Source organism: Heterodontus francisci, chromosome 8 (genome assembly GCF_036365525.1).
Source record: "Heterodontus francisci isolate sHetFra1 chromosome 8, sHetFra1.hap1, whole genome shotgun sequence".
In the NCBI taxonomy this organism is placed as follows: domain Eukaryota; kingdom Metazoa; phylum Chordata; class Chondrichthyes; order Heterodontiformes; family Heterodontidae; genus Heterodontus; species Heterodontus francisci.
Window position 1 is genome coordinate 95,332,228 of NC_090378.1, and position 22,664 is coordinate 95,354,891.

Genomic DNA, 22,664 nt, shown 5'->3' on the forward strand with positions numbered 1-22,664 from the left:
CCAGAGATGACTACTTTCGAGGTCCTACTTCTTAACTTCCTCCCTAACTTTCCTCCCAAGCCAACCCACCGAGCATTGGGGTGCTGATCACCCAAAACCAGCTCTGCTGGGCAGGACATGTCGTTCACATGTCTGATACTAGGTTCCCAAAGCAGCTGTTCTACTCAGAACTTGGTCGTGGCTGGAGACTCCCAGGAGGACAGCGGAAACGCTTTAGAGATGTCCTCAAAGCATCCCTGAAGAGATCAAACATCCCCGTCAACTCGTGGGACTCCCTGGCTTGTGACCATCCTAGATGGAGAAAGCTCATTCAGCAAGGCATCACATACCTCAAGGGACTTTATCAGGAACATGCGGAGGTGAAGTCAAGGCGTCAGAGGGAGCGCACAAACCTCCAAACTATTCATCTGTCTGACCCTTCAATCATCACCTGCCCCTCGTGGCAGAGTCTGCAGATCACGCATTAGAATTATCAGCCATATCAGAACCCATTGAACTGGAATGGAAGCAAGTCATCCTCGATTCAGAGAGACTGCCTAAGAAGCTCCTGAAAATCCGACCATAGGATCTCAATACCTGCGCATTCGCTCTCGTTGCTACCGACTTGTACTACAACTTCTGGCTCACTCCTTTCCCCCTGAAGAATATTATGCACTCTCTCTATGATGTCCTTTACCCTGGCACCAGCAAGGTAACACACCATACGCGACTCACAATGACAGTTACAGAAATGCCTGTCTGTCCCCATAGCAATGGAATCTTTTATGCGACTGCATTTCTACTCTTTGCAGTTCTCTCCTGCACAGTCCCTTGCTCATTGGCACCATGGTCTGGATTGCACTCCTTCTGGTTCCCGTCACTCCCAGCAGACTCCAATTCTGATTACTGGTTTGAGAGTAGCGTCTATCCCAAAGACTCTTGCACCTTTTGCCTCTTCCTACTCTTCTGGATGGCCATCCATCAATTATCCTGAATACTCATCTTCCCTGATGCTCGGGCGTGACTGCAATTGCCTCTCAAGCTTGGAAATCCAAAACTGAAGCTGAAGCATTGGAGACACTTTCTACACGTGATCCCCCCCCCCCCCCCCCCCCCCCAAGACACGTGAAGTGTCCTGATGTTCCCACATGGCACAGGAGTTGCAAGCAACAGGTCTCAGCTCCCTATCTGCAATCTAAGGAAAAAATCTCTCTTCCTTGTTTTAGAATCTAGTTAATACCTTGTATAAATTATGAATTTTAATTGATACCTCTAGACGTGTTCTATGCTACTACTGTTAGTACTAAAATAAAAACCAAGTGCTGGAAATACACAGCAGGTGTGGCAGCATCTGTGGAGAGAGAAACAGAGTTAACGTTTCCCTCTCCGTAGATGCTGCCAAGCCTGCTGTGTATTTCCAGCACTTTGTTATTTCAGATTTCATGCATCCGCATGCTTTTATTTTACTAAGTACTCGTTCCCTTACTGTTATACTTACCCCGATTGAAATTTAATTAATTAGTTTACCGAGTTAAGCTATAAATTTAATACAATACTTTATAGTTTCCCAGTCCTAGTTTAAACCACAGCCCTAGTTTAAAAAAAAAAGCCTAATACTCGCCAATCAATCACCTACCTGCTCTCTGGTGTTACTCCTTGCTATTTTTGGAAATCCACCGATCAGGTCTGCCCTGTTACTCCACGTACGTACTGCCTTTTATCCTCTGCCGCCGCTGCTGCTATCTCTGATCAGGTCCCTTCAGGGAAGGAAATCTGTCGTCCTTACCCAATCAGGCCTGTGTGTGACTCAAAATCCACAGCAGTGTGCTTGACCTAGGCTCTGGACATGACAAATGTACATCCAGTCCAGTCAGTCCTGCAAAGTCCTCCACACTAACATCTGTTTTGTTTTATCCTCTGTCTCGTAAAGTAATCTGAGACATCTTTGTGTGAATGAGGAGTGCCATTGACATGTGAATTGTTGATCTGTGCTCTGATTTGGAATCTAGGTAGGATAACAATTCTAATCTCAGGTATTTCAGTCTGTCCCACAGATTAAGCAAGCAACAGCCTGACATAGTCATACTCACAGTCATCTTTCAGCCAAAGTCTATCACCATCCCTGGGTATGTCCTGTCCAATTGGTAGGACAGACCTACCAGAGATGGTGGTACAGTGGTATACAGTTGTGGGAGAAGTGGCCTTGGGGTCCTCAACATTGACTCTGGACCCCTTGAAGTCTCATGGCATCAGGTCAAACATGGGAAAGGAAGCCACCTACTCATTACCACCTATGATCCTCCCTCCGCTGATGACTGATTCTTCCACTTTGAACACCGCTTGGAAGAAGCACTGAGTTAGCAAGGGTACAGACTGTACTCTAGGTGGAAGACTTCAAAGTTCATCACCAAGAGTGGCTCATTAGCACCTCTACTGACCAAACTGGCCAAGTCCTGAAGGACATATCTGCCAGACTGGGCCTGTGGTAGGCAGTGACAGAACCAGTATGAGGGGAACACCTACTTCACCTCGTCCTCATCAGTCTACCTGTCACAGATGCAGCTGTCAATGACACATAGGAGTGAACACCGCACAGTTCCTGCAGACACAAAGTCCCATCTTCATGTTGAGGACACACTCGATTGTGTTGTGTGACTACTGCCATGCTAAATTGGATAGATTCAGAACAGACCTAGCAGCTCAAAACTGGATATCAATGAGGCGCTGTGGGCCATCAGCAGCAGAATTGCATTCCCACAATCTGCAAACTCATGGCCTGGCATATCCCTCACTTGGCCATTACTATTAAGCCAGGGGACCAACCCTGGTTGAATGAGGACTGTAGAAGAACATGCCTGGAGCAGCACTAGGCTTACCTAAAAATGAGATGCCAACCTGGTGAAGCTACAACACAGGATAATGTGCTTACTAACTGCAGAAGCAGCATACTATAGACAGAGCTAAGTGATCCCACAACCAACAGAACGCATCAAAACTCTGTAGTCCTGCCAGATCCAGCGATGAATGGTGCTGGACAGTTAACAACTAAAGGGTGAAGGTGGGTCCAGGAACATCCCCAGCCTGAATGATGGCAGAGCTCAGATTGTCAATGCAAAAGACAAGGCTGAAGCATTTGCAACTAATTTCAGCCATAAATGCCAAGTGGATGGTCCATCGACGCCTTCTCCTGAGGTCCCCACTGTCATAGAAGCCAGTCTTCAGCCAATTTGATTCAGTCCATGGCTGATTGCACTGGATACTGCAAAGGCTACGGGCCCTGATAACATCCCGGTTGTTGCACTGAAGACCTGTGCTCCAGAAATAGCTGTGCCTCTAACCAAGCTGTTCCAGTACAGCTACAACACAGGCATCCACCCAACAAAGAGGAAGTTTGACCAGGTATGTGTGTTGTCCACAAAAAGCTGGACAAATCTAATCGGGCCAATTACTGCCCAGCAGTCTAATCTCAGTCATCAGAAATGTGATGGATGGTGTCGTCAATAGTGCTATCAAGCAGCGCTTATCACCAATAACTTGTTCACCAACTCTCAGTTTGGTTTGTGCCAGGACCACTCAACTGTAGACTTCATTACAGTCTTGGTCCAAACATGGACAAAAGAGCTGAATTCCAGAGGTGAGCTGAGAGTGATAGCCCTTGACATCAAGGCAGCTTTTGACCAAATGTGGCACCAAGGAGCCCTAGCAAAATTTAAATCAATGGGGATCAGAAGGAAACATCTTTACTGGTGGGTGTCATACCTAGCACAAAGGAAGATGGTTCTGGTTGTTGGAGGCCAATCATCTCAGCTCCAGGACATCAATGCAGGAGTTCCTCATGACAGTGTCCTAGGTTCAAATATCTTCAGTTTCTTCAACAATGACCTTCCCTCCATCATAAGGTCAGAAGTGAGAATGTTTTCTGATGATTGCAGCTCCACAGATAATGAAGCAGTCCATGCTGTCATGTAGCAAGACCTGGACAACATTTTGGGTTTGGGCTGAGAAGTGGTAAGTAATATTTGCGCCAGGCAATGGCCATCTTCAACAAGAGAGAATCTGATCATCTGCCCTTGACATTCAATGGCATTACCATTGCTCAATCCCTTACCATCAAGATCCTGGGATTTATTATTGACCAGAAACTTAACAGGAGCAGCCACATTAATACTGTGGCCACGAGTAGGTTAAAGGCTGGGCATTTTGCAGTGAGTAACTCACCACCTGACTCCCCAAAGCCTTTCCACCATCTGCAAGGCACAAATCAGAAATGTGATGGAATGCTCTCCACTTGCCTGCATGAGTGCAGTTCCAGCAAAACTCAAGAAGCTGGACACTAGGACAAAGCAACCTGCTTGATTGGCATCCATTCACTTCCTCCATCACTAGTGCACCATAGCTAGAGTGTGCACTATCGACAGCAACTCAACCAAGGCTGCCTCAACAGCACCTTTCAAACCTGCGATGTCTACCGCGTAGGACAAGCAGAACAGTCCCATGGGAACACCACCACTTCCAGGTTCATCGCCAAGTCTCACACCGTCCTTACGTGGCTGTTCCTCCTCCATCACTGGGTCAAAATCCTGGAACTCCCTCCCTAACAGCACTGTGGGTGTATACACCCACACTGCAGGGATTTGCAAAGGCTCAGCACCACCTTCTCTAGGGCAGTTAGGGATGGACAACAAATGCTGGACTTGCCAGCAACGGCCACATCCCATGAATGACTAAAAAGAATCCTGGTCAAAATATTGGGAGTTTGATTAAAGGCAAAGAAGGGATAAACATTACATTTTCCAGGTGTTAGTTCAGTACTATGAACAGAATCATAGAAGATGGCCATTTGTCCCATTATGCGTGTGCTAGCTCTTTGAAAGAGCTATTCAATTCCCATTTCCCTGCCCTATCCCCATAGATCTTTTCTCCCCTTCAAATATTTATCCAGTTCTCTTGAAAGTTACTGTTGTATCTGCTTCCACCACCCTTTCAGGCAATGCAATCCAGATATTAACCTCTTGCTATGTTCAAAAAAAAATCTCCCCATCTCACCTTTGGTTCTTTTGACAATTACCTTAAATCTGTGTCCTCTGCTTACTGACCTTTCTGCCACTGGAAGCAGTTTCTACTTATTTCCTCTATCAAAGCCCTTCATGAATTTGAACGCCTTTATTAAATTGTCCCTTAACTACCTCTGCTCTAAGGAGAACAACCCCAGCTTCTCTAGTGTATCCACATAACTGAAATCCTCATCCCTGGTACTATTCTCGTAAATCTCCTCCAAACTTTTTCTAAGATAATTCAAACTTCCACCTTGGAATACAGGATTGAACTCGGGGCGTCACACTTCAAGAAGTTATTGGTGACAATACTCCAGCTGGGGCCTCAGCAGTTATTTTAAAAGGTTTAGCATAACTTCCTTGCTTTTGTACTCTCTGCCTCTGTTTATAAAGCCAAGGATCCTGTATGCTTTTTAAACAGCCTCCTCAACTTGTCCTGCGCCTTCAAAGACTTGTGCATGATTCCCAGGTCTCTGTTCGTGCACTCCTTTTAAACTTGTACTATCTAGTTTTCTCTCGTTGGAGGATATTAAGCTGATGAAATTTTAATTGTGAGTATTAAGGAGCCTTCCAAACTCAACCTAGCAGTTGCCAAAAGTTGAAGTTTTGATTTTTTAACACATTCTGCCTTTCACATTTTATAGCTAACCTCTTGCATCTCTATATAAGTCAGCTACAATACATTTGCACTGCTTCAGACAGAAGGTTCAAACATAATGGGTGCTATGTAAATAGGAAAGGAAAGCAAATCACATCTAGCACTAGTATTTTCCAAAGTGGAAGTTTAAATTATCTTTAAAGGGCTACAGTGATCGAGCCGGGGAGCAGGACTGACTAAATGACTCTTTGGAGAGCCAGCATGAACTCCTTGGACCAAATGGTGGCCTCTTGTGCCGTAAATGACTCTAAAATACTGATGTATGCTAACTCCAGTAAGTAGGTTTCTTTACTTAATTAATAGCCACTTCTGTAGAAACTCAACATTTTCTTGTTCCTCCAAAATGTGAAGGGTTGGGCACTGGAGGTTTTGCTATGCTTCTCATTAAATTTAGATTTCCTAACTTTTAAGTTCCATACTATAAAGTGCTGGAACCACTAGCTAATACTTCAGCATTTTCATAAAGGACATTCTAAATTAGTTGTTTAAAAACCAAAACATTTGCAAAATATCACTTTTAAAGAGTTCAATTAAGTAATGAGTGTTTCGACATACCTCCGTAATTGTGAAGTGAAACTGCTTCAGATGCAGAAACAACTGGCACGATAACCTTTTAATTAGCTGTTGGCGCACTGACAGAGAGCTAACCATTCAACGCAGCAGTTTCATTTAGAAAAGCATGCTAGATCAGATCAGTTCTACTTGATCTAAACTAGTTAAAGTGCTCTTACTTTGCAAAGCATATGCTTGACAGCTACTTATATGCATCCTGTTTTTAAAATGAACATGCACATCAGTGATTGGAGGTTTAATTCCACCTGCAACTCTTGACACATGACAAGATTACTTCAGTAGTGTGAACTCTTTTTACTATGTATCACAGTTTTTGTATTTGCTCTATTAAACAGTTGCTAGCGAGCATATTTGAACTTGTTCACTTACAAACTGTCTCTCCTGAAGGTGCTGACTTTGTTTCTGGGGTACAGTTTCATGGGTACCAGCAGTTCTGTGGTATCCTAAATATTTTTCATGAATATCGTCAGTCTGTTTTGACTGTGATGTACTTCTCAATAAAAGCCTGATCATGTCCTTGCCTAAGGTCCACACATTCAGCATAGGTCACTAAGAACATAAACAGGCACTTCGATCCTCCTCCACCTACCCACCCTATGCCCATAATCCCTTGATCCCCTCAATATCCAAAAATCTATCGATCTCTGTCTTGGAATATATTCGACTGAGCACGCACAGCCCTCTGGGATGGAGAATTCCAAAGATTCCCAAACCTTTGAGTGAAGCGATCTCTCCTCATTTCAGTCCTAAATGGCTGACCTCTTCTGAAGCTGTGTTCCCTTGTTCTAGACTACCCAGCAAGGGGAAACATCTTCCCAGCATCTACCCTATAAAGTCTCTTAAGAATTTTGTATCTTTCAATCGTTCTTCTAAATTCCAGGAAATATAGGCCCAAATCTGCTTCATCTCTCCTCATAGGACAATCCCCTCCTCCCAGGAATCAATCTAGTGAACCTTTGTTGCACTCCCCTCAAGGCAAGTATATCCTTCCTTGGGTAAGGAGACCAAAACTACACTGTACACCAGGTGTGGTCTCACCAAAGCTCTGTACCATTGTAGCAAGACTTCCTTACTCTTGTACTTCAACCTCCTTGCAATAAAGGCCAACATGCCATTTACCTTCCTAATTGCGTGCTGTACCTGCATGATAGCTTTGTGTTTCTTGTACAAGGACACCCAAATCCCTCTGAAAGCCAACATTTATTAGTTTCTCATTGTTTAAAAAAAAATCTGCTTTTCTGTTTTTCCTACCAATGTGGATAACTTCACATTATATTCCATCAGCCACAGTCTCGCCTGCTCACTTAACCTGCCTGTCCCTTTGCAGCCACTTTACACCCTCCTCACAACCTACATTCCCACCTATTTGTATCGTCCACAAACTTGAATACATTACACTCGTTCCCCTCATTAAGTCATTAATATAGATTATAAATAGCTGAGACCCAAGTAATGATCCTAGCGATATTATACTAGTTACAGCCTGTCAGCCCAAAAATTTCCTGTTTATTCCTACTCTCTGTTTTCTGTTCGTTAACCAGTCCTCAGTCCAAGGTAATATATTATCCCCAGTCTCATGAGCCCTAGTTTTGTCTAATAACCTCTTGTTTGGCACCTTTTGATGGATAAGTGAGAGAATACTGGATGATTGATTTTTATTTCTCTGTCTCCTTCCCTAACTCGAGGTGCTGTGGCCAATTGTAGCACCCCAGTTGCTAACCTGGGTGAAGTTAACTAACTCAGCACAGCACAGGACAGGAATTGAACTTGGGGCCTTCTGCTGTGTATGGTTTACACTGGGCGGGTCTTTACTAGGCTATCGAGGGAACATTTGAAAGTTTCTATATTAACTGAGTTACATTGGGCCATTTATAGTGCTAGGTGTGGGCAGGGAAAATGGGTTGTTGTAGTTCTGATACTGGGCAGAAATAATAGACTTATTTGCTGAACTTACATGCTTAATAATGCATTTAATTTGATAGAAGTCATATACTGTCTGGCGGTCTTTCAGTATTCAGATGAGTGTCGAATGGCATAAGAATAAGAAAATGATTCTGTGGTTTTCGGCTCCAGTTTAAACAAGTACTTCTGCAGAACTCGAATGTGGAATCTTCCACCTCTTGCCCTCTCTTCCCCAGAAGTCTAACAAAGTAATATACTTTAATAGGAAGTATAAGGAGGCCACATAGCCCTTGGAAAATAAATGTCTAAATGGGGTAGAGGAATAAAGGGATCTAGGGCACAAATCACAAAAAGTAACACAGGTTAATAAGGCCATTAAAATAAAAACGAGCACCATGGTTCATCTCTAAAGTGATAGAATAGAAAAGCAGAGAAGTTATGTTAAATTTATATAGAATCTACGTTAAACCAAACTTGGAGTATTGTGTGCAGTTTTGGTCTCGATATAATAATGGTATAGATTTACTACAATGGTACCAGAACTGATGGGTATAATTTATCAGGAAAGATTGAACATGCTGGGGCTTTTTTTTTTCTAGAAAAGGGAAGACTGAGGAGTAACCTGATGGAGGTATTTAAGATTATGAGAGGGTTTGAGAGTGTAAACATAGCGAAGATGTTTCCAGTTGTTGTGGGGACCAGATCTAAGGGTCATAAATATAAGATAATCATTAATAAATCCAATGGGGAATTCAGGAAAAACTTTACCCAGGGACTGGTTAGAGTGTGAAACTTTCTACCAGAAGGAGTAGTTCACATGACAAACATAGAAACATTTAAGGAGAAGCTAAATAAACATGAGGGAGAATCGCATAGAAGGATATGTTGATGGGGTTAGATGAAGGGTGGGAGGAGGCTCATGTGGAGCATAAACACTGATATAGACCCATTGGGCCAAATGGCCTGTTTCTGTGCTGTAAATACTGTATGTTTGCTGTTTAATTTATAATCATTTGATTATTCACCATTTGTACAGCTCTGCCAACATCATAAATGCAACATGTGGGATTGAAATTCATCTTTTCCATTGTCATGTTTTTGGATTTTTGATCTCACGGTTTTCATTTATGGAAAGGATTTTGGCATTGGGTTGTGCTTTAAAACAGTGAATTTTTTAAAGTTTAAAACAAGATGCTGCAGGCATAGTGAATGTGTAGTGCTTATGTTACTGGAACAGTGATCCAGAGGCCTCGACTAATAATGAGTTCAAATGTGGAAATAAGCTGGTATCTCTTTTAAAAACAAAAGTAAGTATGAAGTTATTGGATCATCATAAATAGGACAACTGGTTCACTAATGTTCGTTAGGGAGGGAAACCCACTGTCCTTACCTGCTCTGGCCTATGTATGACTCTAAACCCACATCAGCGTGGTGCCCTCTGAACTATCCGAACAAGCCACTCAGTTTAGGACAGCTAGAATAAGTAATAAATTCCAGCCTTGGCAGTGATGTTCACATCCCACAAATGATTTTTTTTTAAAAAAGCCAGATGAACTAGTTGTGCAATATAATTTGCTTACTTGATTGATTATGCCAGTTGCATGTGCCTGTCTCCACGATTAAGCCATCCATGTCTTAAGTACACATGGCTTGTACAGTGAAACTGCAAGTGGCCCAGTAAATCAGTTATAATTCCTTTGTCACTCCTTGTCTGATAATTCTAATAAATGCTAATGAACACTGACCTTCGAAGATGTGTATTTATGAGACCATAACCCAGTCTATTCCTAGCTTATTCAATAATGGTCAATTATCTCATTCTAGGCCCATTAGCCAGATGATCCCTATTCAATTTGAGAACGGCAGATGTTTTCTCATAAACCTATGTCCCACGTGGGAAGGAAAGGTAGCCAACTTTATTGATTGGTCTACTGACAGATGACTAACAGACCGGAAGTTAGCATCACAGCCCTTCGCAGCCCCCAGACTGGAAACACAGAATAATGGACAAAATAAACCTGGTCAGTCAGATTCTCAACAAGAAACAGTGAGGCATAGGTTTGAGTCATGGGCCGAATGCTAAAGATGTCAGTTAGTTTTTGTAATTATTATTCTGAAAGAAATATAATGCCAATAACCAGTGACTCAGCCCACAAAAGGGACAGAGCATGTGGTTTCTTGTTTTCCTCCAGGTTTTGGAGGAGAGGAATGAGATCGAACTATATAAATAGAATATATTTTGATTGCTACTTTGTGAAATAAAGCAGCTTAATGATTCGTTATCTGGCCTTGTCTTACTAAATGTTTCACAGTCTGTTTTCAAAATGATTCGAGAAGTGCACAGGAGGGCATGTGCAAAAGGATCAATCCAGATTAAAGGGTCCTGTTGTTAAATTCAGGGTTACGTTATTGTATAAGCTGGATATTAGTACGGGCATACTCTGGAATGTAATATGCTGTGGCTTGTAGGACTGACCAGCACTCCTGTGCTTGAGAAAATATTTGCGGTGAGCAACATCCAATTCCTTTTGCTACTGAAGTGATTTTTCTCTTAGTTTATTTCTCAGACACGTGTTGAAAAATCATTGGAAACAACAATTCAGGTCCGAGTTTGTTAACAAAATGATGAATTTTGATGCCGTGGATCTGAAAGAGCATTTCAACCTTCCACAAGTTCTTATTTGAACTTGTGGTTATCCAGATGAAAGGATTGTGCAATCCCTTCTATATGGAAGACACTTCTCTTGGTAACTCTTTGTACTCAATGAGACTTTGCAAAGTATTTTTTTTAAATGTGCTTAAAACAAAAATAAAATTCCTTGAGGTAGTGGGGTTAATTGGAAAGGCAGGTTAGTCACATCTTCGAAGGTCAGTGTTCATTAGCATTTATTAGAATTATCAGACAAGGAGTGACAAAGGAATTATAACTGATTTACTGGGCCACTTACAGTTTCACTGTACAAGCCATGTGTACTTAAGACATTGATGACTTAATCATGGAGACAGGTTTACAGTTCAGGTTCTAGAGCTGTCTTTTGTTCAAATTTGCATGTTGTGTCTTTGCTTATATCTACTTGACCGAGGTCAGACAAAACCAATGCATTCACCATTGGTGGAGGCGGTTATTTTGTTTTCTCTCTTGCACTCTTTCTTCCTCTTTCCTTATATATTGCCTCGGTTGGGGGAGGGGGGTGGGGGGTGGGAAAGAGGCATCGGGGTGGTAGTTGGAGTGCAGCAAAGGTTCACTAGACTGATTCCTGGGATGAGGGGCTGTCCTCTGAGTACTCTAGGCCTACATTTCCTAGAATTTAGAAGAATGAGAGATGATCTCATTGAAACATAAAATTGTTAAGGGGTTTGTTAGGGTAGATGCTGAGAGGATGATTCTCGTGGCTGGAGTGTCTGGAACTAGGAGTTACAGTCTCAGAGTAAGGGATCAGCCATTTAGGACTAAGATGAGAAATTTTTTCACTCATAGGGTTGTCGATCTTTGGAATTCTGCACCCCAGGGAGCTCTAGATGCTCAGTCGTTGAGTATGTTCAAGACAGAGATTGATAGATTTTTAGATACCAAGTCAATTAAGGGACATGGGGATAGTGTGGGAAGCTGGAGTTGAGGTAGAAGATCAGCCATTGTATTACTGAATGGCAGAGCAGGTTCAAACTGCTGAATGGCCAAATCCAGCTCCCATGTTCTTGTGTTTCTCTACCCAAAGACAGCTTCTGTGGTATCAACTATGCTGTTGTGTAAAAATTGAGCTGAACTTCTCTGCCTGACCCCTTGCCTGAAGAAGGCCGAACAGAGGTAACCAACCCCTTTATACATGGATACAGGAATTTAAAAAAAAACTGGAGTGGAAGAAAAATAACCCTCAAGTCAGGTCAACATCACTTTGGTGAACCTCAGCATGCAGGCTCTTCGTGCTTTATTGCAGAACAATAAAAATCTGGAATTAAAAAGCTCGTCTAATGGTGACCATGAAATCATTGTCGATTGTTGTAAAAACCCATCTAGTTCACTAATGTCCTTTAGGGAAGGAAATCTGCTGTCGTTACCTGGTCTGGCCTACCTGTGATTCCTGACCCACAGCAATGTGGTTGACTCTTAAATGCCCTCTGAAATGGCCTAGCAAGCCATTCAGTTTCTCGAGGGTAATTAGGGATGGACAATAAATGCTGGCCTTGCTAGCGACGCCCACATCCCTTGAACAAATATTTTTAAAAAGTTTCTGGTAAATGGAAGTTAATTTTGCAATTGAGCTCCCTCCATTAGGCAGATTCCCAAATGTATTAATAGTCGTTTGGTAGTACAGCACTTGAGTATTGCTGAAAACAGAGACATATTGTCGGTGCTTTTTGTCTTGCACTCATCAGGACAATTCGCAAGAATACCAATGTAAGGGAAAACAACAAATTTATACTATGAGAAGAGAGTGCTGATTGTTTGGCAAGTGGACTCTGATTGGTAGAGGCGTTGCCATGAAGAATGCACCAGTTCATGGTGACTGACAGTTAACTGCCAAGCTTTGTTTGAAATTTAAACCAGGCAGCTTGACTCTGGTCAAGGCGTTGCCCTGAGGAATGAAACAGCGAATGGCTGTCGCTTATTTTATTTAGCTGAAACAGGCGCAATGTGTGTACATATTCTTTCTGTCTGCAAAGAGCAGGGCCCTGTATATTAATATATGTAGCTTCCAGTACGCGCAAATGTGCCACACTGCGAGCCGGACTGACAATCTGAAATTGGTTGTCAGTGTAATTCTTAGCACACTGAGGATTATTTAGCAAATATTGTCCAATTGCAGAATCGCATCTAAACAAAATAAATGACAGCCGTTCGCTGGTTCATTCCTCAGACCAATGTCTTGACCAGAATCAAGCTGCCTCGTTTAAATTTCAAACAAAGCTTGGCAGTTAACTGTCAGTCACCATAAACTGGTGCGTTCTCCATTGCAATGCCTCTACCAATCAGAGTAAAGGCCTGCTCGGGTCTGCAAAAAAAAAAAAAAGCCCGACCTGGCCCAAGTCCTTCCATTTTTTCCCACGCCCGACCTGACCTGACCATCAGTTAACTTGCCTTCCATTTTTCACTTTGTTGTTGATCTGCCCAAGCTTAAAATAACTGTAACAAAACCACCTTTCTAGTCCAAAAATTAAATTAACAGTGGAGCCACTTACCTGTGATAGAGTGTGGCCGACCTGGCCCGACCCGAGCCCGAATGTCAGACCCGGATGTGCAACCCGACCCAAACCCGACACATGTCGTCGGGTTCAGGTTGGGTAGCAGGCCTTTAAATCAGAGTCCACTTGCCAACCAATCAGCGCTCTCTTCTCATATAGTATAAATTTGTTGCTTTCCCTTACACTGGTATTCTTACGAATTGTCCTGATGAGTGCAAGATAAAAAGCTTCAACAAAATGTCTGTTTTCAGCAATACTCAAATGTATTAATGTTAATTAAACCACTTTTTATTGTTACCTGACCATGACTATTTGTCAGAAGAATATATGATCAGATTAATTAGAGATTTAAATGTTGTTGGAGAGCGACGTTTACATAGTGGCAGGTCCTTGTAAGTTGTAAATTTCTGGCTCTGGATGTGAAGAGACCAACATTAAATGACTGCCTTTCTTTCCCCTTTTGTTTATATACCTTTTGACACTTTGAAGTGTGATAAACACATAGCATGTATCATTAATATATTACCATTATATGTAAGATTAGTAATGTGGGTATGTTGAGAAGTGGAAATATAGTTCAACTCAGCATCGAGATGTATATCTAAATTGTGTTCTAATTCCTCATGTATTCTGTTTCTAGTGAAGGAATTCTAAATTTTGGAAGCAGATGTGATGACAACTTGGGCAGCAACTTCATGATTTCTGTGTTTAACTGCTCATGTGCGGATGCCAGAAGTTGCTGCTGGATTTACTCAATAATAATGAGCCTCACTGTTATTCCTACTACAAAATCATTGGCGTGATCTTGTAGTAGGTGTAACGGTGAGGCTGTCAGCGCTTATGGTTACTGAGGAGTAAATCAGAAAACTTCTGGAGGTTGTCCTGCTCTTCCACAAGCTGCACAATCTTGGTGACTTGCCATTCAAATACAAGAAGGGCATAAATTTGCAATATTTACCCACTAGATATCCACTAAACTAAAATGTTAGGGCTTGTCCATTCAAGTGTAAGTGAATTTGTAGCAGTGTGATTAGTCTTAAATATGACCAGACAAGTTCTCTGTTACTGAAAATTTACTTTTACAAGTGTGAAGTCTCATTCATTTTGATTTTAATTGTTGGAGATATTTTAAATTACTTTTTCTTTGTCTCTTATCTCTCTCTCTATCCCATCTCTCTTCCCCCTCTTTATTTCACTTACTGTGAATGATTTTACATTAAAATTAAATATTTTAACTTGCACTTCCTGGTTTAGACTCTGCATGTCTTAGTAGGATTCTTCAATCTGATTGGTTGAGGCGACATACCATTGCTTGTCCTATTCACACAGTTCCCACATCCCATGTAGAAGGCGTTGATCACAAAATTTGGGTCATACAAGTTCCTTCAGCTACTGACGAGCAAGGCCATGAGAGATCAGCTGGTGTGTATATAAAGAAGACACAAATTTCTTTCTTGTCAGTTTTGGCAGGGTCGTTGTATGTTTGAGCACCTCTTTAGGTAATACCTCAAACTGCACATTTTGTCGTCCTAATGTGTAAAATGGGTTTAATAAGTTATTTTCTTACATCTATAACACCTGTGCTTACAAATTGTTACCGCACGTATAAATGATTTGGCCCAAGCAGCTCTTTTATATTTTCAGAATCATGTGAGATGCGTATTTCTGTACATTTGTGTGACAGACCTATTTCTATCCTAAATGTTTCAAAAAAATCTTGTGCATTTTTTGTAATAATATGGTGATTTTAATTTTTGCCCCACTCTGACTGGAACCTTCATTCTGACATAATACTGAAGTTCTTTAGATACCCAGATATCATTACATCACCATGGCTTCTTTGCAGAAGACAATTCCACAATGAATGGGGTCTAAAATGAATGTTTTCAATCAATATTTCTGCTCCTATATCTTTGTTTACAAATGTATGGGAATAATATTCAGTCCTCTGTATTGTCATGGAATAGGCGTTTGCACTGTGATTGAGGAATGCTTTAACACGTGCATCTCCTCAGGAAGCTCAGCCCCCACTGTGCTGAAGACGAACACCATCTGTACAGTGAAGTTCTGGTTTAATTACAAAGGTCTGTCTCACAAATGGAATTAAAACTCCTATTCAAAATTGCACATAAAATTGTCTCTGCTTCCTGTCTGTAGCCCGAGTGTTCGGTAGTTCATGCCTATCAAACAGTTAGATGTGATGGGGAGCCATGTTGCTGTACATTGGTTTACAAAGTATAATAATCCGTTTGTTTCCTTGTTTAGCTTTGATCTTAGATCTGGTCCTGGTAGGTATTGTCAAGTCGCTGGTCCGCAGACGTCGTCCCACACATAACAAGATGGACATGTTTGCTACGTTCTCCGTGGACAGATACTCATTCCCATCGGGCCATGCAACCAGAGCAGCATTGGGAGGCCGATTCTTCCTCAATCACTTGGTTTTAGCTGTTCCGCTGCGTATTCTGGTTGTGTTATGGGTGTGTATTGTGGGATTGTCACGAGTGATGCTGGGAAGGCATAACGTGACTGATGTTGTTTGTGGATTTATTATGGGGTATCTGCAATATAGCCTAGTGGAGTCTATGTGGTTGTCATCCAGTACCATGCTGATGTTTCTGAGATTGTGGGGACTTAAATAATTATATATTAGTTTTATAAAATATGTGTTCCAACTTATAAATGTACTGTATACCTGAAACAATATGTAGTTTAGTTGGGTTGAAGTGCGCACTTACTTGATTTTATCTATGTTATGACCTTTCACTTTTAAGTCTGTATCTTATTTTAGCCAACGTAGGTTAGTGTTCAAAACTGCCCAAACAACCTCTACTAAAACATTGTTTCTGATTATTTCCCTTTCTTGCACATTTGTCTGTTTCGATGAAAGGAAACAGGTTGAGATGAGTGTTTTCTATTCCTTGTCCAGAGTCTATGAAGTACCAGCACGCTGTATATGGTATAGATCAGAGACACTGTTCAAGTTTCTGTTTTGTGAGCCTCAAAAGTTAAAAGCCCCCTTACTACTAGCCCAGTGTGACATTACATTACAGTGTCCCAGGTTATAATTCATGATCAGCAAATAGGAAAAGTTCAATAAATTGCAATCCTTAACTGACTTTGTAGTTTTCATATATTTTTAAATAGATCTTGGTCATTCCATTACAGAATTCATTAAATATGTGAGAAATTTTAATTTTCCCTTTTTAAGGGAAGTTCAGATAGAGCTGCAAAACAATGTGTTTCTTTGTTTTGGACAGGTGCACATTTGGATCAGTCAGAAATGTGACCAACATTAAGATTTCCCCACAGGATACTTGTCATATCTTCATATTTTTACTGTGGGTAACATTTTTTCCCCATAAGTTCTACCTGTTCCTATGTATACATGAATGCCAACCCACCAAAGAGAAGAAAGTCTGTACTTATGATGTGCATGCAGTTTTTATCTGCTACTTATATTTCTCTTTCCATCTGTTTGCTTCTTTGTTTCTTTTTGACCATTGCTGTTTCTCAGCTCTTATTTGTGTTCTCTCATCCCCTTTCTCTTCCACTACGTGCCTATGCGTTTGCCCCTCAATAATGCTCATTTTATCTATCTGGGTATGTCTCTATCTCTTCTCTTTTCCATGTCTATCACTCTCTCTCCTCTCAGTTTTACTCCCGCTCCACTGTCACCAATACCGTAACTCGCGCCCCCCTCTCTGATAGAACAGAGAGTCATAGAGAATAACTAACCAGAAGGTTATGGAGCAAAGGCAAACGGTATGTTAATGGTGCGCTGAAAGACAAAGCGTTAGTGCAGAGAGGGTGTTAATTGACAGCAAAATGAACAGCCCTGGCCCAAAGCACAAACATTAAAAAAAAAGCGGGTAGGCACATATTAAAAAAATGAACAAACTAAAATAAAATTAACAAATAAAAAAGAAAAATTAACTAAAAATAAAAAGGGGGGCCTGTCATGCTCTGAAATTATTGAACTCATGTTCAGTCTGGCAGGCTGTAGCGTGCCTAATTGGTAAATGAGATGCTGTTCTGCGAGCTTGCATTGATGTTCACTGGAACGCTGCAGCAAGCCAGGACAGATATGTGTGCATGAGAGTGGGGGGGGGGGGGGGGGTGCATGTTGAAATGGCAAGCAACCAGAAGCTCGAGGTCATGCTTTCGGACTGAGTGGAGGTGTTCCGCAAAATGGTCACCCAATCTGCATTTGGTCTCCCCAATGTGAGCAGCGAATACAGTATACTAAGTTGGAAGAAGTACAAATAAATCCCTGCTTCACCTGAAAGGAGTGTTTGGGGCCTTGGATAGTGAGGAAAGAGGAGGTAAAGGGGAAGGTATTATACCTCCTGCGATTGCATGGGTGCCGTGGAAAGGAGTTGAGGTGAATGGAGAAGTGGACCAGGGTGTCACGGAGGGAACGATCCCTTTAGTTTGAGACCCTCATTACCAGACAAGCGGATCACTAGATCCACTCGGGCCCCCGTGCAATTACGCGGTCCTTAAGATGTTTCTCTCTTGCTGTCGCCGCTCTCTAACTTTCACACCCATGCTCATCCTTTTCAGTTCCGCATGTACTCTGTTTGGATCATGTTCTCTCAGCAACTATCGGAGCGCTACTGGCGAGTGAGGTTGTTGCATTGTCCCCTGAAATCTTTAAGCAGACTATTTAAGGGAATGGGTTGTGCTTACATCAGGGAGTCTGGGATAGTGCTACTTATTGTGAAAACAGAAACCCCAGCAGAGAATTGCTTTGAGTCCACCACTGGGGTTTTTCTCATCTGTTGTAGACTAATTGATTGCTATGATTAACAGCCCCATTATTGTATCATGACTATGAGGATGGTAGAAGGCGATCTAGATGGACTTTGACTTTTTTTTCTTATGTTCTCTTTTACAGGAGCAGGTGAGGTAGGAGGGGGGATGCATATTGGCTCAGGATCACTTTTTTAATCTTCCCCTCCCTTTTTTCTCATGCACCACATTTCCATCACAGTAAAGCTCACTCCCTGCAGAATGGCTTAATGAAATAGTTTATCCAGTTATCTATGTTGGAAAAAACAGCAACATAAAATGTAAAAATTAATTGCATTGTTTGCATTTCCCTTTTTGTTCCTGTTTCTTCCTACTGTTTGACCCCACCACCAAGAACAAAGTCATTCCTTTCTGTGCATATGACCAACCAGCAGTTTGTGTGTGTATTTGATTTAATATTTTACTGTAAGTTTCTTCTCTTTCACCATCCAATAAAGGCATTAAGCCTTCATCCAGTGCCTTTTCCCCTGGCAGCTGTTGACATGCTATGAATGGGGAATGCTGAACACAACCTAATGTTTCTATCAAAAGTAGAGAGTGCTATAAAAAGATCTGCTTCTCTGACCAGCAGTTTCAAAGCATGTGGCACAACTGCATCGATGAGTACAATATTTAGATTTCACAAAATCCACTTCTCCTTCCAGAAACTTTTTTTTTTTTACTATCAACTGGGAAAAATTCATACACTTTGTGACTTTCTGTGACATTCCAAAACTCATATTCCCCATGCAAGTAGATACTTGAGATCCAGTCCTCTCCTGTCTGTATATGTGTGTGTGTGTAAAATAGATGTTTTAGGTGTGACAGTATTGCTTGAGTATTTGTACAGTTGATGTGTCTATGTTGTTCATCCTGTGATGTGTTACAACGTAAGTTTGTATTATATGGGAGTTGTACAATGCTTCTGCTTGGCTTGTACAAAAGTCCCATATCACTTACATGACTCCCAACTGAGGCAACAGGCTAATTGATCCCCCTCCAAATCACCAACACTGCTTGCTATGATCTTAGATATTAGTTTCTATTGTGGGTTTACAAATTCCTAGTTTACACCATGCATGCACTATGTAGAATTACTAGATATTAATGAAGTTGTTGCCTTTTAATCAGCATGCGGTGTGTGTCATCAAAATAAACGAATTGAGTTAATTTTTTTAAGATACACCAATTTAGACCAGTTTTGCTGTTCTGACCAACTGGATTTTACATCCATATTTAATTAAAAATATGGATTGTACCAGCTGTATACAAATTGCAAAAGTGTTCAACATCCTTCACACTTGAAATACCCATTATTCTGTCATGTTCAAGACAAGATTTTGCATCTTTTAAAATACATTTATTTACAAAAGTGTAAATAAAACTAAGAATATGCTGGCATCTTTTTGTAATTATGATCTTCAGAATGGCAGCTAAGGTGTCAAGTTATTTGTTTGAATAATATAATCTGTGATATTAGAAGTGGGCAACTGAGAAAGAAGTTGTGCCATATAACTTGAATAAATCCTTCACTTTCCATAACATAGAGCCTCTATATTATAAACCTGATTATTTGTGGTGTTTAATAATACTTCAATGTGTTTGTGCACAAAAATAATCCAATAATCATTAAATGTATTTGTGACTAATGTGTATAATTTGAGAATTATCAATTTTTTGGGAATACTGATTACCATAATAAATGTTTGTAATGGAGAATAATGTTCTGTCAAAGTTACACCTGTGTTGTAATGCAAGTTATTTCAGGCTTTCTCAACAAACTTCCTTTGTATAACAATTGCAATTCTCAGGATTGGAATGTTATTAAAGAGTGATCTATCCTAACCCAATTAGCAGAATTGTTAATCAGCAATTTTATTGCTAGCTATAAATAACACCTGATTGTATAATTGTGTTTGCTAGTTTTGCAAAACCAATTAACACGAGAAGCAGCAATTCCTCTCCCTTACTGGGCCTGCCATATTTAATCAGTGCCTGAAAGAGTAGAACACGACTATTGCACTTTCCAATCTCCACCAGAGGCTGTCCATAACTCTGAAACAGCCATGTTTTAATGCTTAGGTTAATAGTAGGCTCTGGAGTATTTTAGGCCCCCTGGGCTGGCCAGTCAATTTTCTTACTGGAACAATTACAAATACTATGATGCTATAGCAACCCTGCGGTCAAGAAAATGTCAGTATAGAATGTTGTAATAACTCTAATTATCGAATACTTCATTTACAATTTTTAAATAAAGTTTAATGCTTCAGCTCACCTTATTTTCTCCTCCCTATTTGTGTTTTCAAGTTTTTTTTTTTAAACATTTAATCCTATTCTGGACCACTCATGTTTCTTTTAATATACTTTCATGTTCTCTTTGCCTCCTACATCCCATGATTCATTTTGGAGGTGGGGGCCAAATCAAATGTGTCCTTGATTGCCCAAAAACAGCTTCATGAGGTAGCTTTTCAACACAGGGTTACTTTGGATCACCTCCACTGTGGGATTTGTAAGTTTGAGTGCAACACACTTAATTTTACACTCAGGGAAACCTGTGCATTGCCAACTGACTTGTTTCAGATGAGATTCAGGCAGGTTTTTTGGGGAGTTGGGAAAGGAGACCAATTTCCTGTTTGGCATTAATTGAAACAGTTTTCTCTAGTACTCCTTGATTAGAAAGGACATTTGAAGATCAATGTAATTTAATAAGTGCGAAGTGTTGCAAAATGATGCATGGCACTGAAGAATTAATTTAAAATGAAATAGCAAAGATCTATCTATAGATCTTTTGTACAGTTCTGGAAATGTCTGTTCATCACTTCTAATTAATATGCAGTATCTCAGCTATTCAAGAGATGTATCTAATTTGAAAAGGTGCGATAGATTACTGTTTCTTTGATAAATTTAAAAGGATATTGGAAAGAATACAATTAAGGATACATTTTTTGTTTGCTTTTAAACAGATGTTTAAAAGTAACTTGTTTGTTCCAGTTCTCCTAATTAAAGATAATTAATGCGTCTGATATTGATGTGTCTATATGCTATCTTCAAATATAATGGCATAGTATGTTATAATTTGCTGTGTATAAAAATGAGATTTGAATAAGGTAATACACCTGGTTACAAATGTGCAATTGTGTTTAAAGATTTTGTGACTCAAATTATTTTCTACAATAAAAATCATGAGTGAACTTTGTTTATTTTGTTCTTCCACAAATTCCATGTTCAGTATGTAGACTGAACTTTGGTGTTTAAGCAAAGCATTCTCAAATTAATGATCCCAGTGCATGTCTATTGTATCAGCTTATTTCTATGACTCATATGTTTCTCATCTTGTTTCCAACCATAACTCACAGGACCTACGCTGTTTAGTTCCACATGTATGCCTTGCTCACAATGGTGTCTAGTTTAGCAACCCACCATCAACAGCATTAAAAGCCTTGATGTAAAGTATCCAATTAATCTAAGCATAGCTAGCCATGTATCTGAAACATAAAGATAGTGTCTGTATAAGGTTTCATATATTAAAATCATTTCAATATTTTTATGTACATTAAAAGATTAACACATTGATTCAATTGAAAAATGCACTGATCTAGGGTAATGTGGAGGCTTACAGATCAGAAAGGTCTCTAGTTTGATCCCATGACACATGTTGGGTTATCCACTGTCATCTAGGGCAAGAGTGAGGAGGTTGAAAATTGTCTTCTGTGGCTCTGGGCTTGGAAAATGAAATAAACAAGGCTTGCAATTTCGGATCACTATCTCATGCCTCGTAGACTGTATCTCCCTGGTGAAGATAGAGCAAAGCTTTGCTGTAAATGCATATAGTGACACAAGTCCTGGCCAGAATGGAGATGAATGGGTAATTCCCCCGTCAATCATGCTCGGAAACTATACCACTCTAAGTGACTGGAATTGGTTTGATGCACATAATTTGTATTATGTAACTATACTTCATTCTGCTTTTATTGGGAGAACTTTCTGTAGTTTCGATCACATAGAGACTCTGTTTAAATAGACAATATTTGCTGAGTAAATAGACTTCTGTAAAAGAGACACTATTAGCTGTATATCCCACCCCAGCTCCAACTCATTGGCTGTCATAGTGGCATCAATGCTCTGTTACTCTAATTTCTTCCCTCTCTCCAAAAGGTGAATAGCAAGTTGACACTTGCTTCCAGGCTTGCACATGAAGAATGATATTTGAAGTAGGAGAGGATTATTGGTAAATAAGAAGCCATACTTTAGCGTAACTCACCAGCTTTGCTTATGTGACTGATTCTATGACTTACATGATTATACATGTAAAAGCAACTTATTGTGGGTATAATGCTCTTGGATTTTGAGAGATGTAATATGGGGTTATATAAATGTAAGTTCTTCCAGGAGAGGAGGGATAAGACAGTTTTTTTAGTTTAGTTTAGAGATACAGCACTGAAACAGGCCCTTCGGCCCACCAAGTCTGTGCCGACCATCAACCACCCATTTATACTAATCCTACACTAATCCCATATTCCTACCAC

At 40.5% G+C, this 22,664-nt stretch overlaps 1 protein-coding gene across 1 annotated transcript in view; it reads left to right on the plus strand.

Moving 5' to 3' along the window:
* plpp6 (phospholipid phosphatase 6) overlaps positions 1–21,329 on the plus strand; it is a 33,808-nt gene extending 12,479 nt beyond the window's left edge. Inside the window, exon 2 of the mRNA XM_068037775.1 lies at positions 15,613–21,329. Coding sequence (XP_067893876.1) covers positions 15,613–15,986 — 374 coding nt within the window. The 3' untranslated portion in view covers positions 15,987–21,329. The remainder of the gene's footprint in view (positions 1–15,612) is intronic.
* The last annotated feature ends 1,335 nt before the right edge of the window (positions 21,330–22,664 follow it).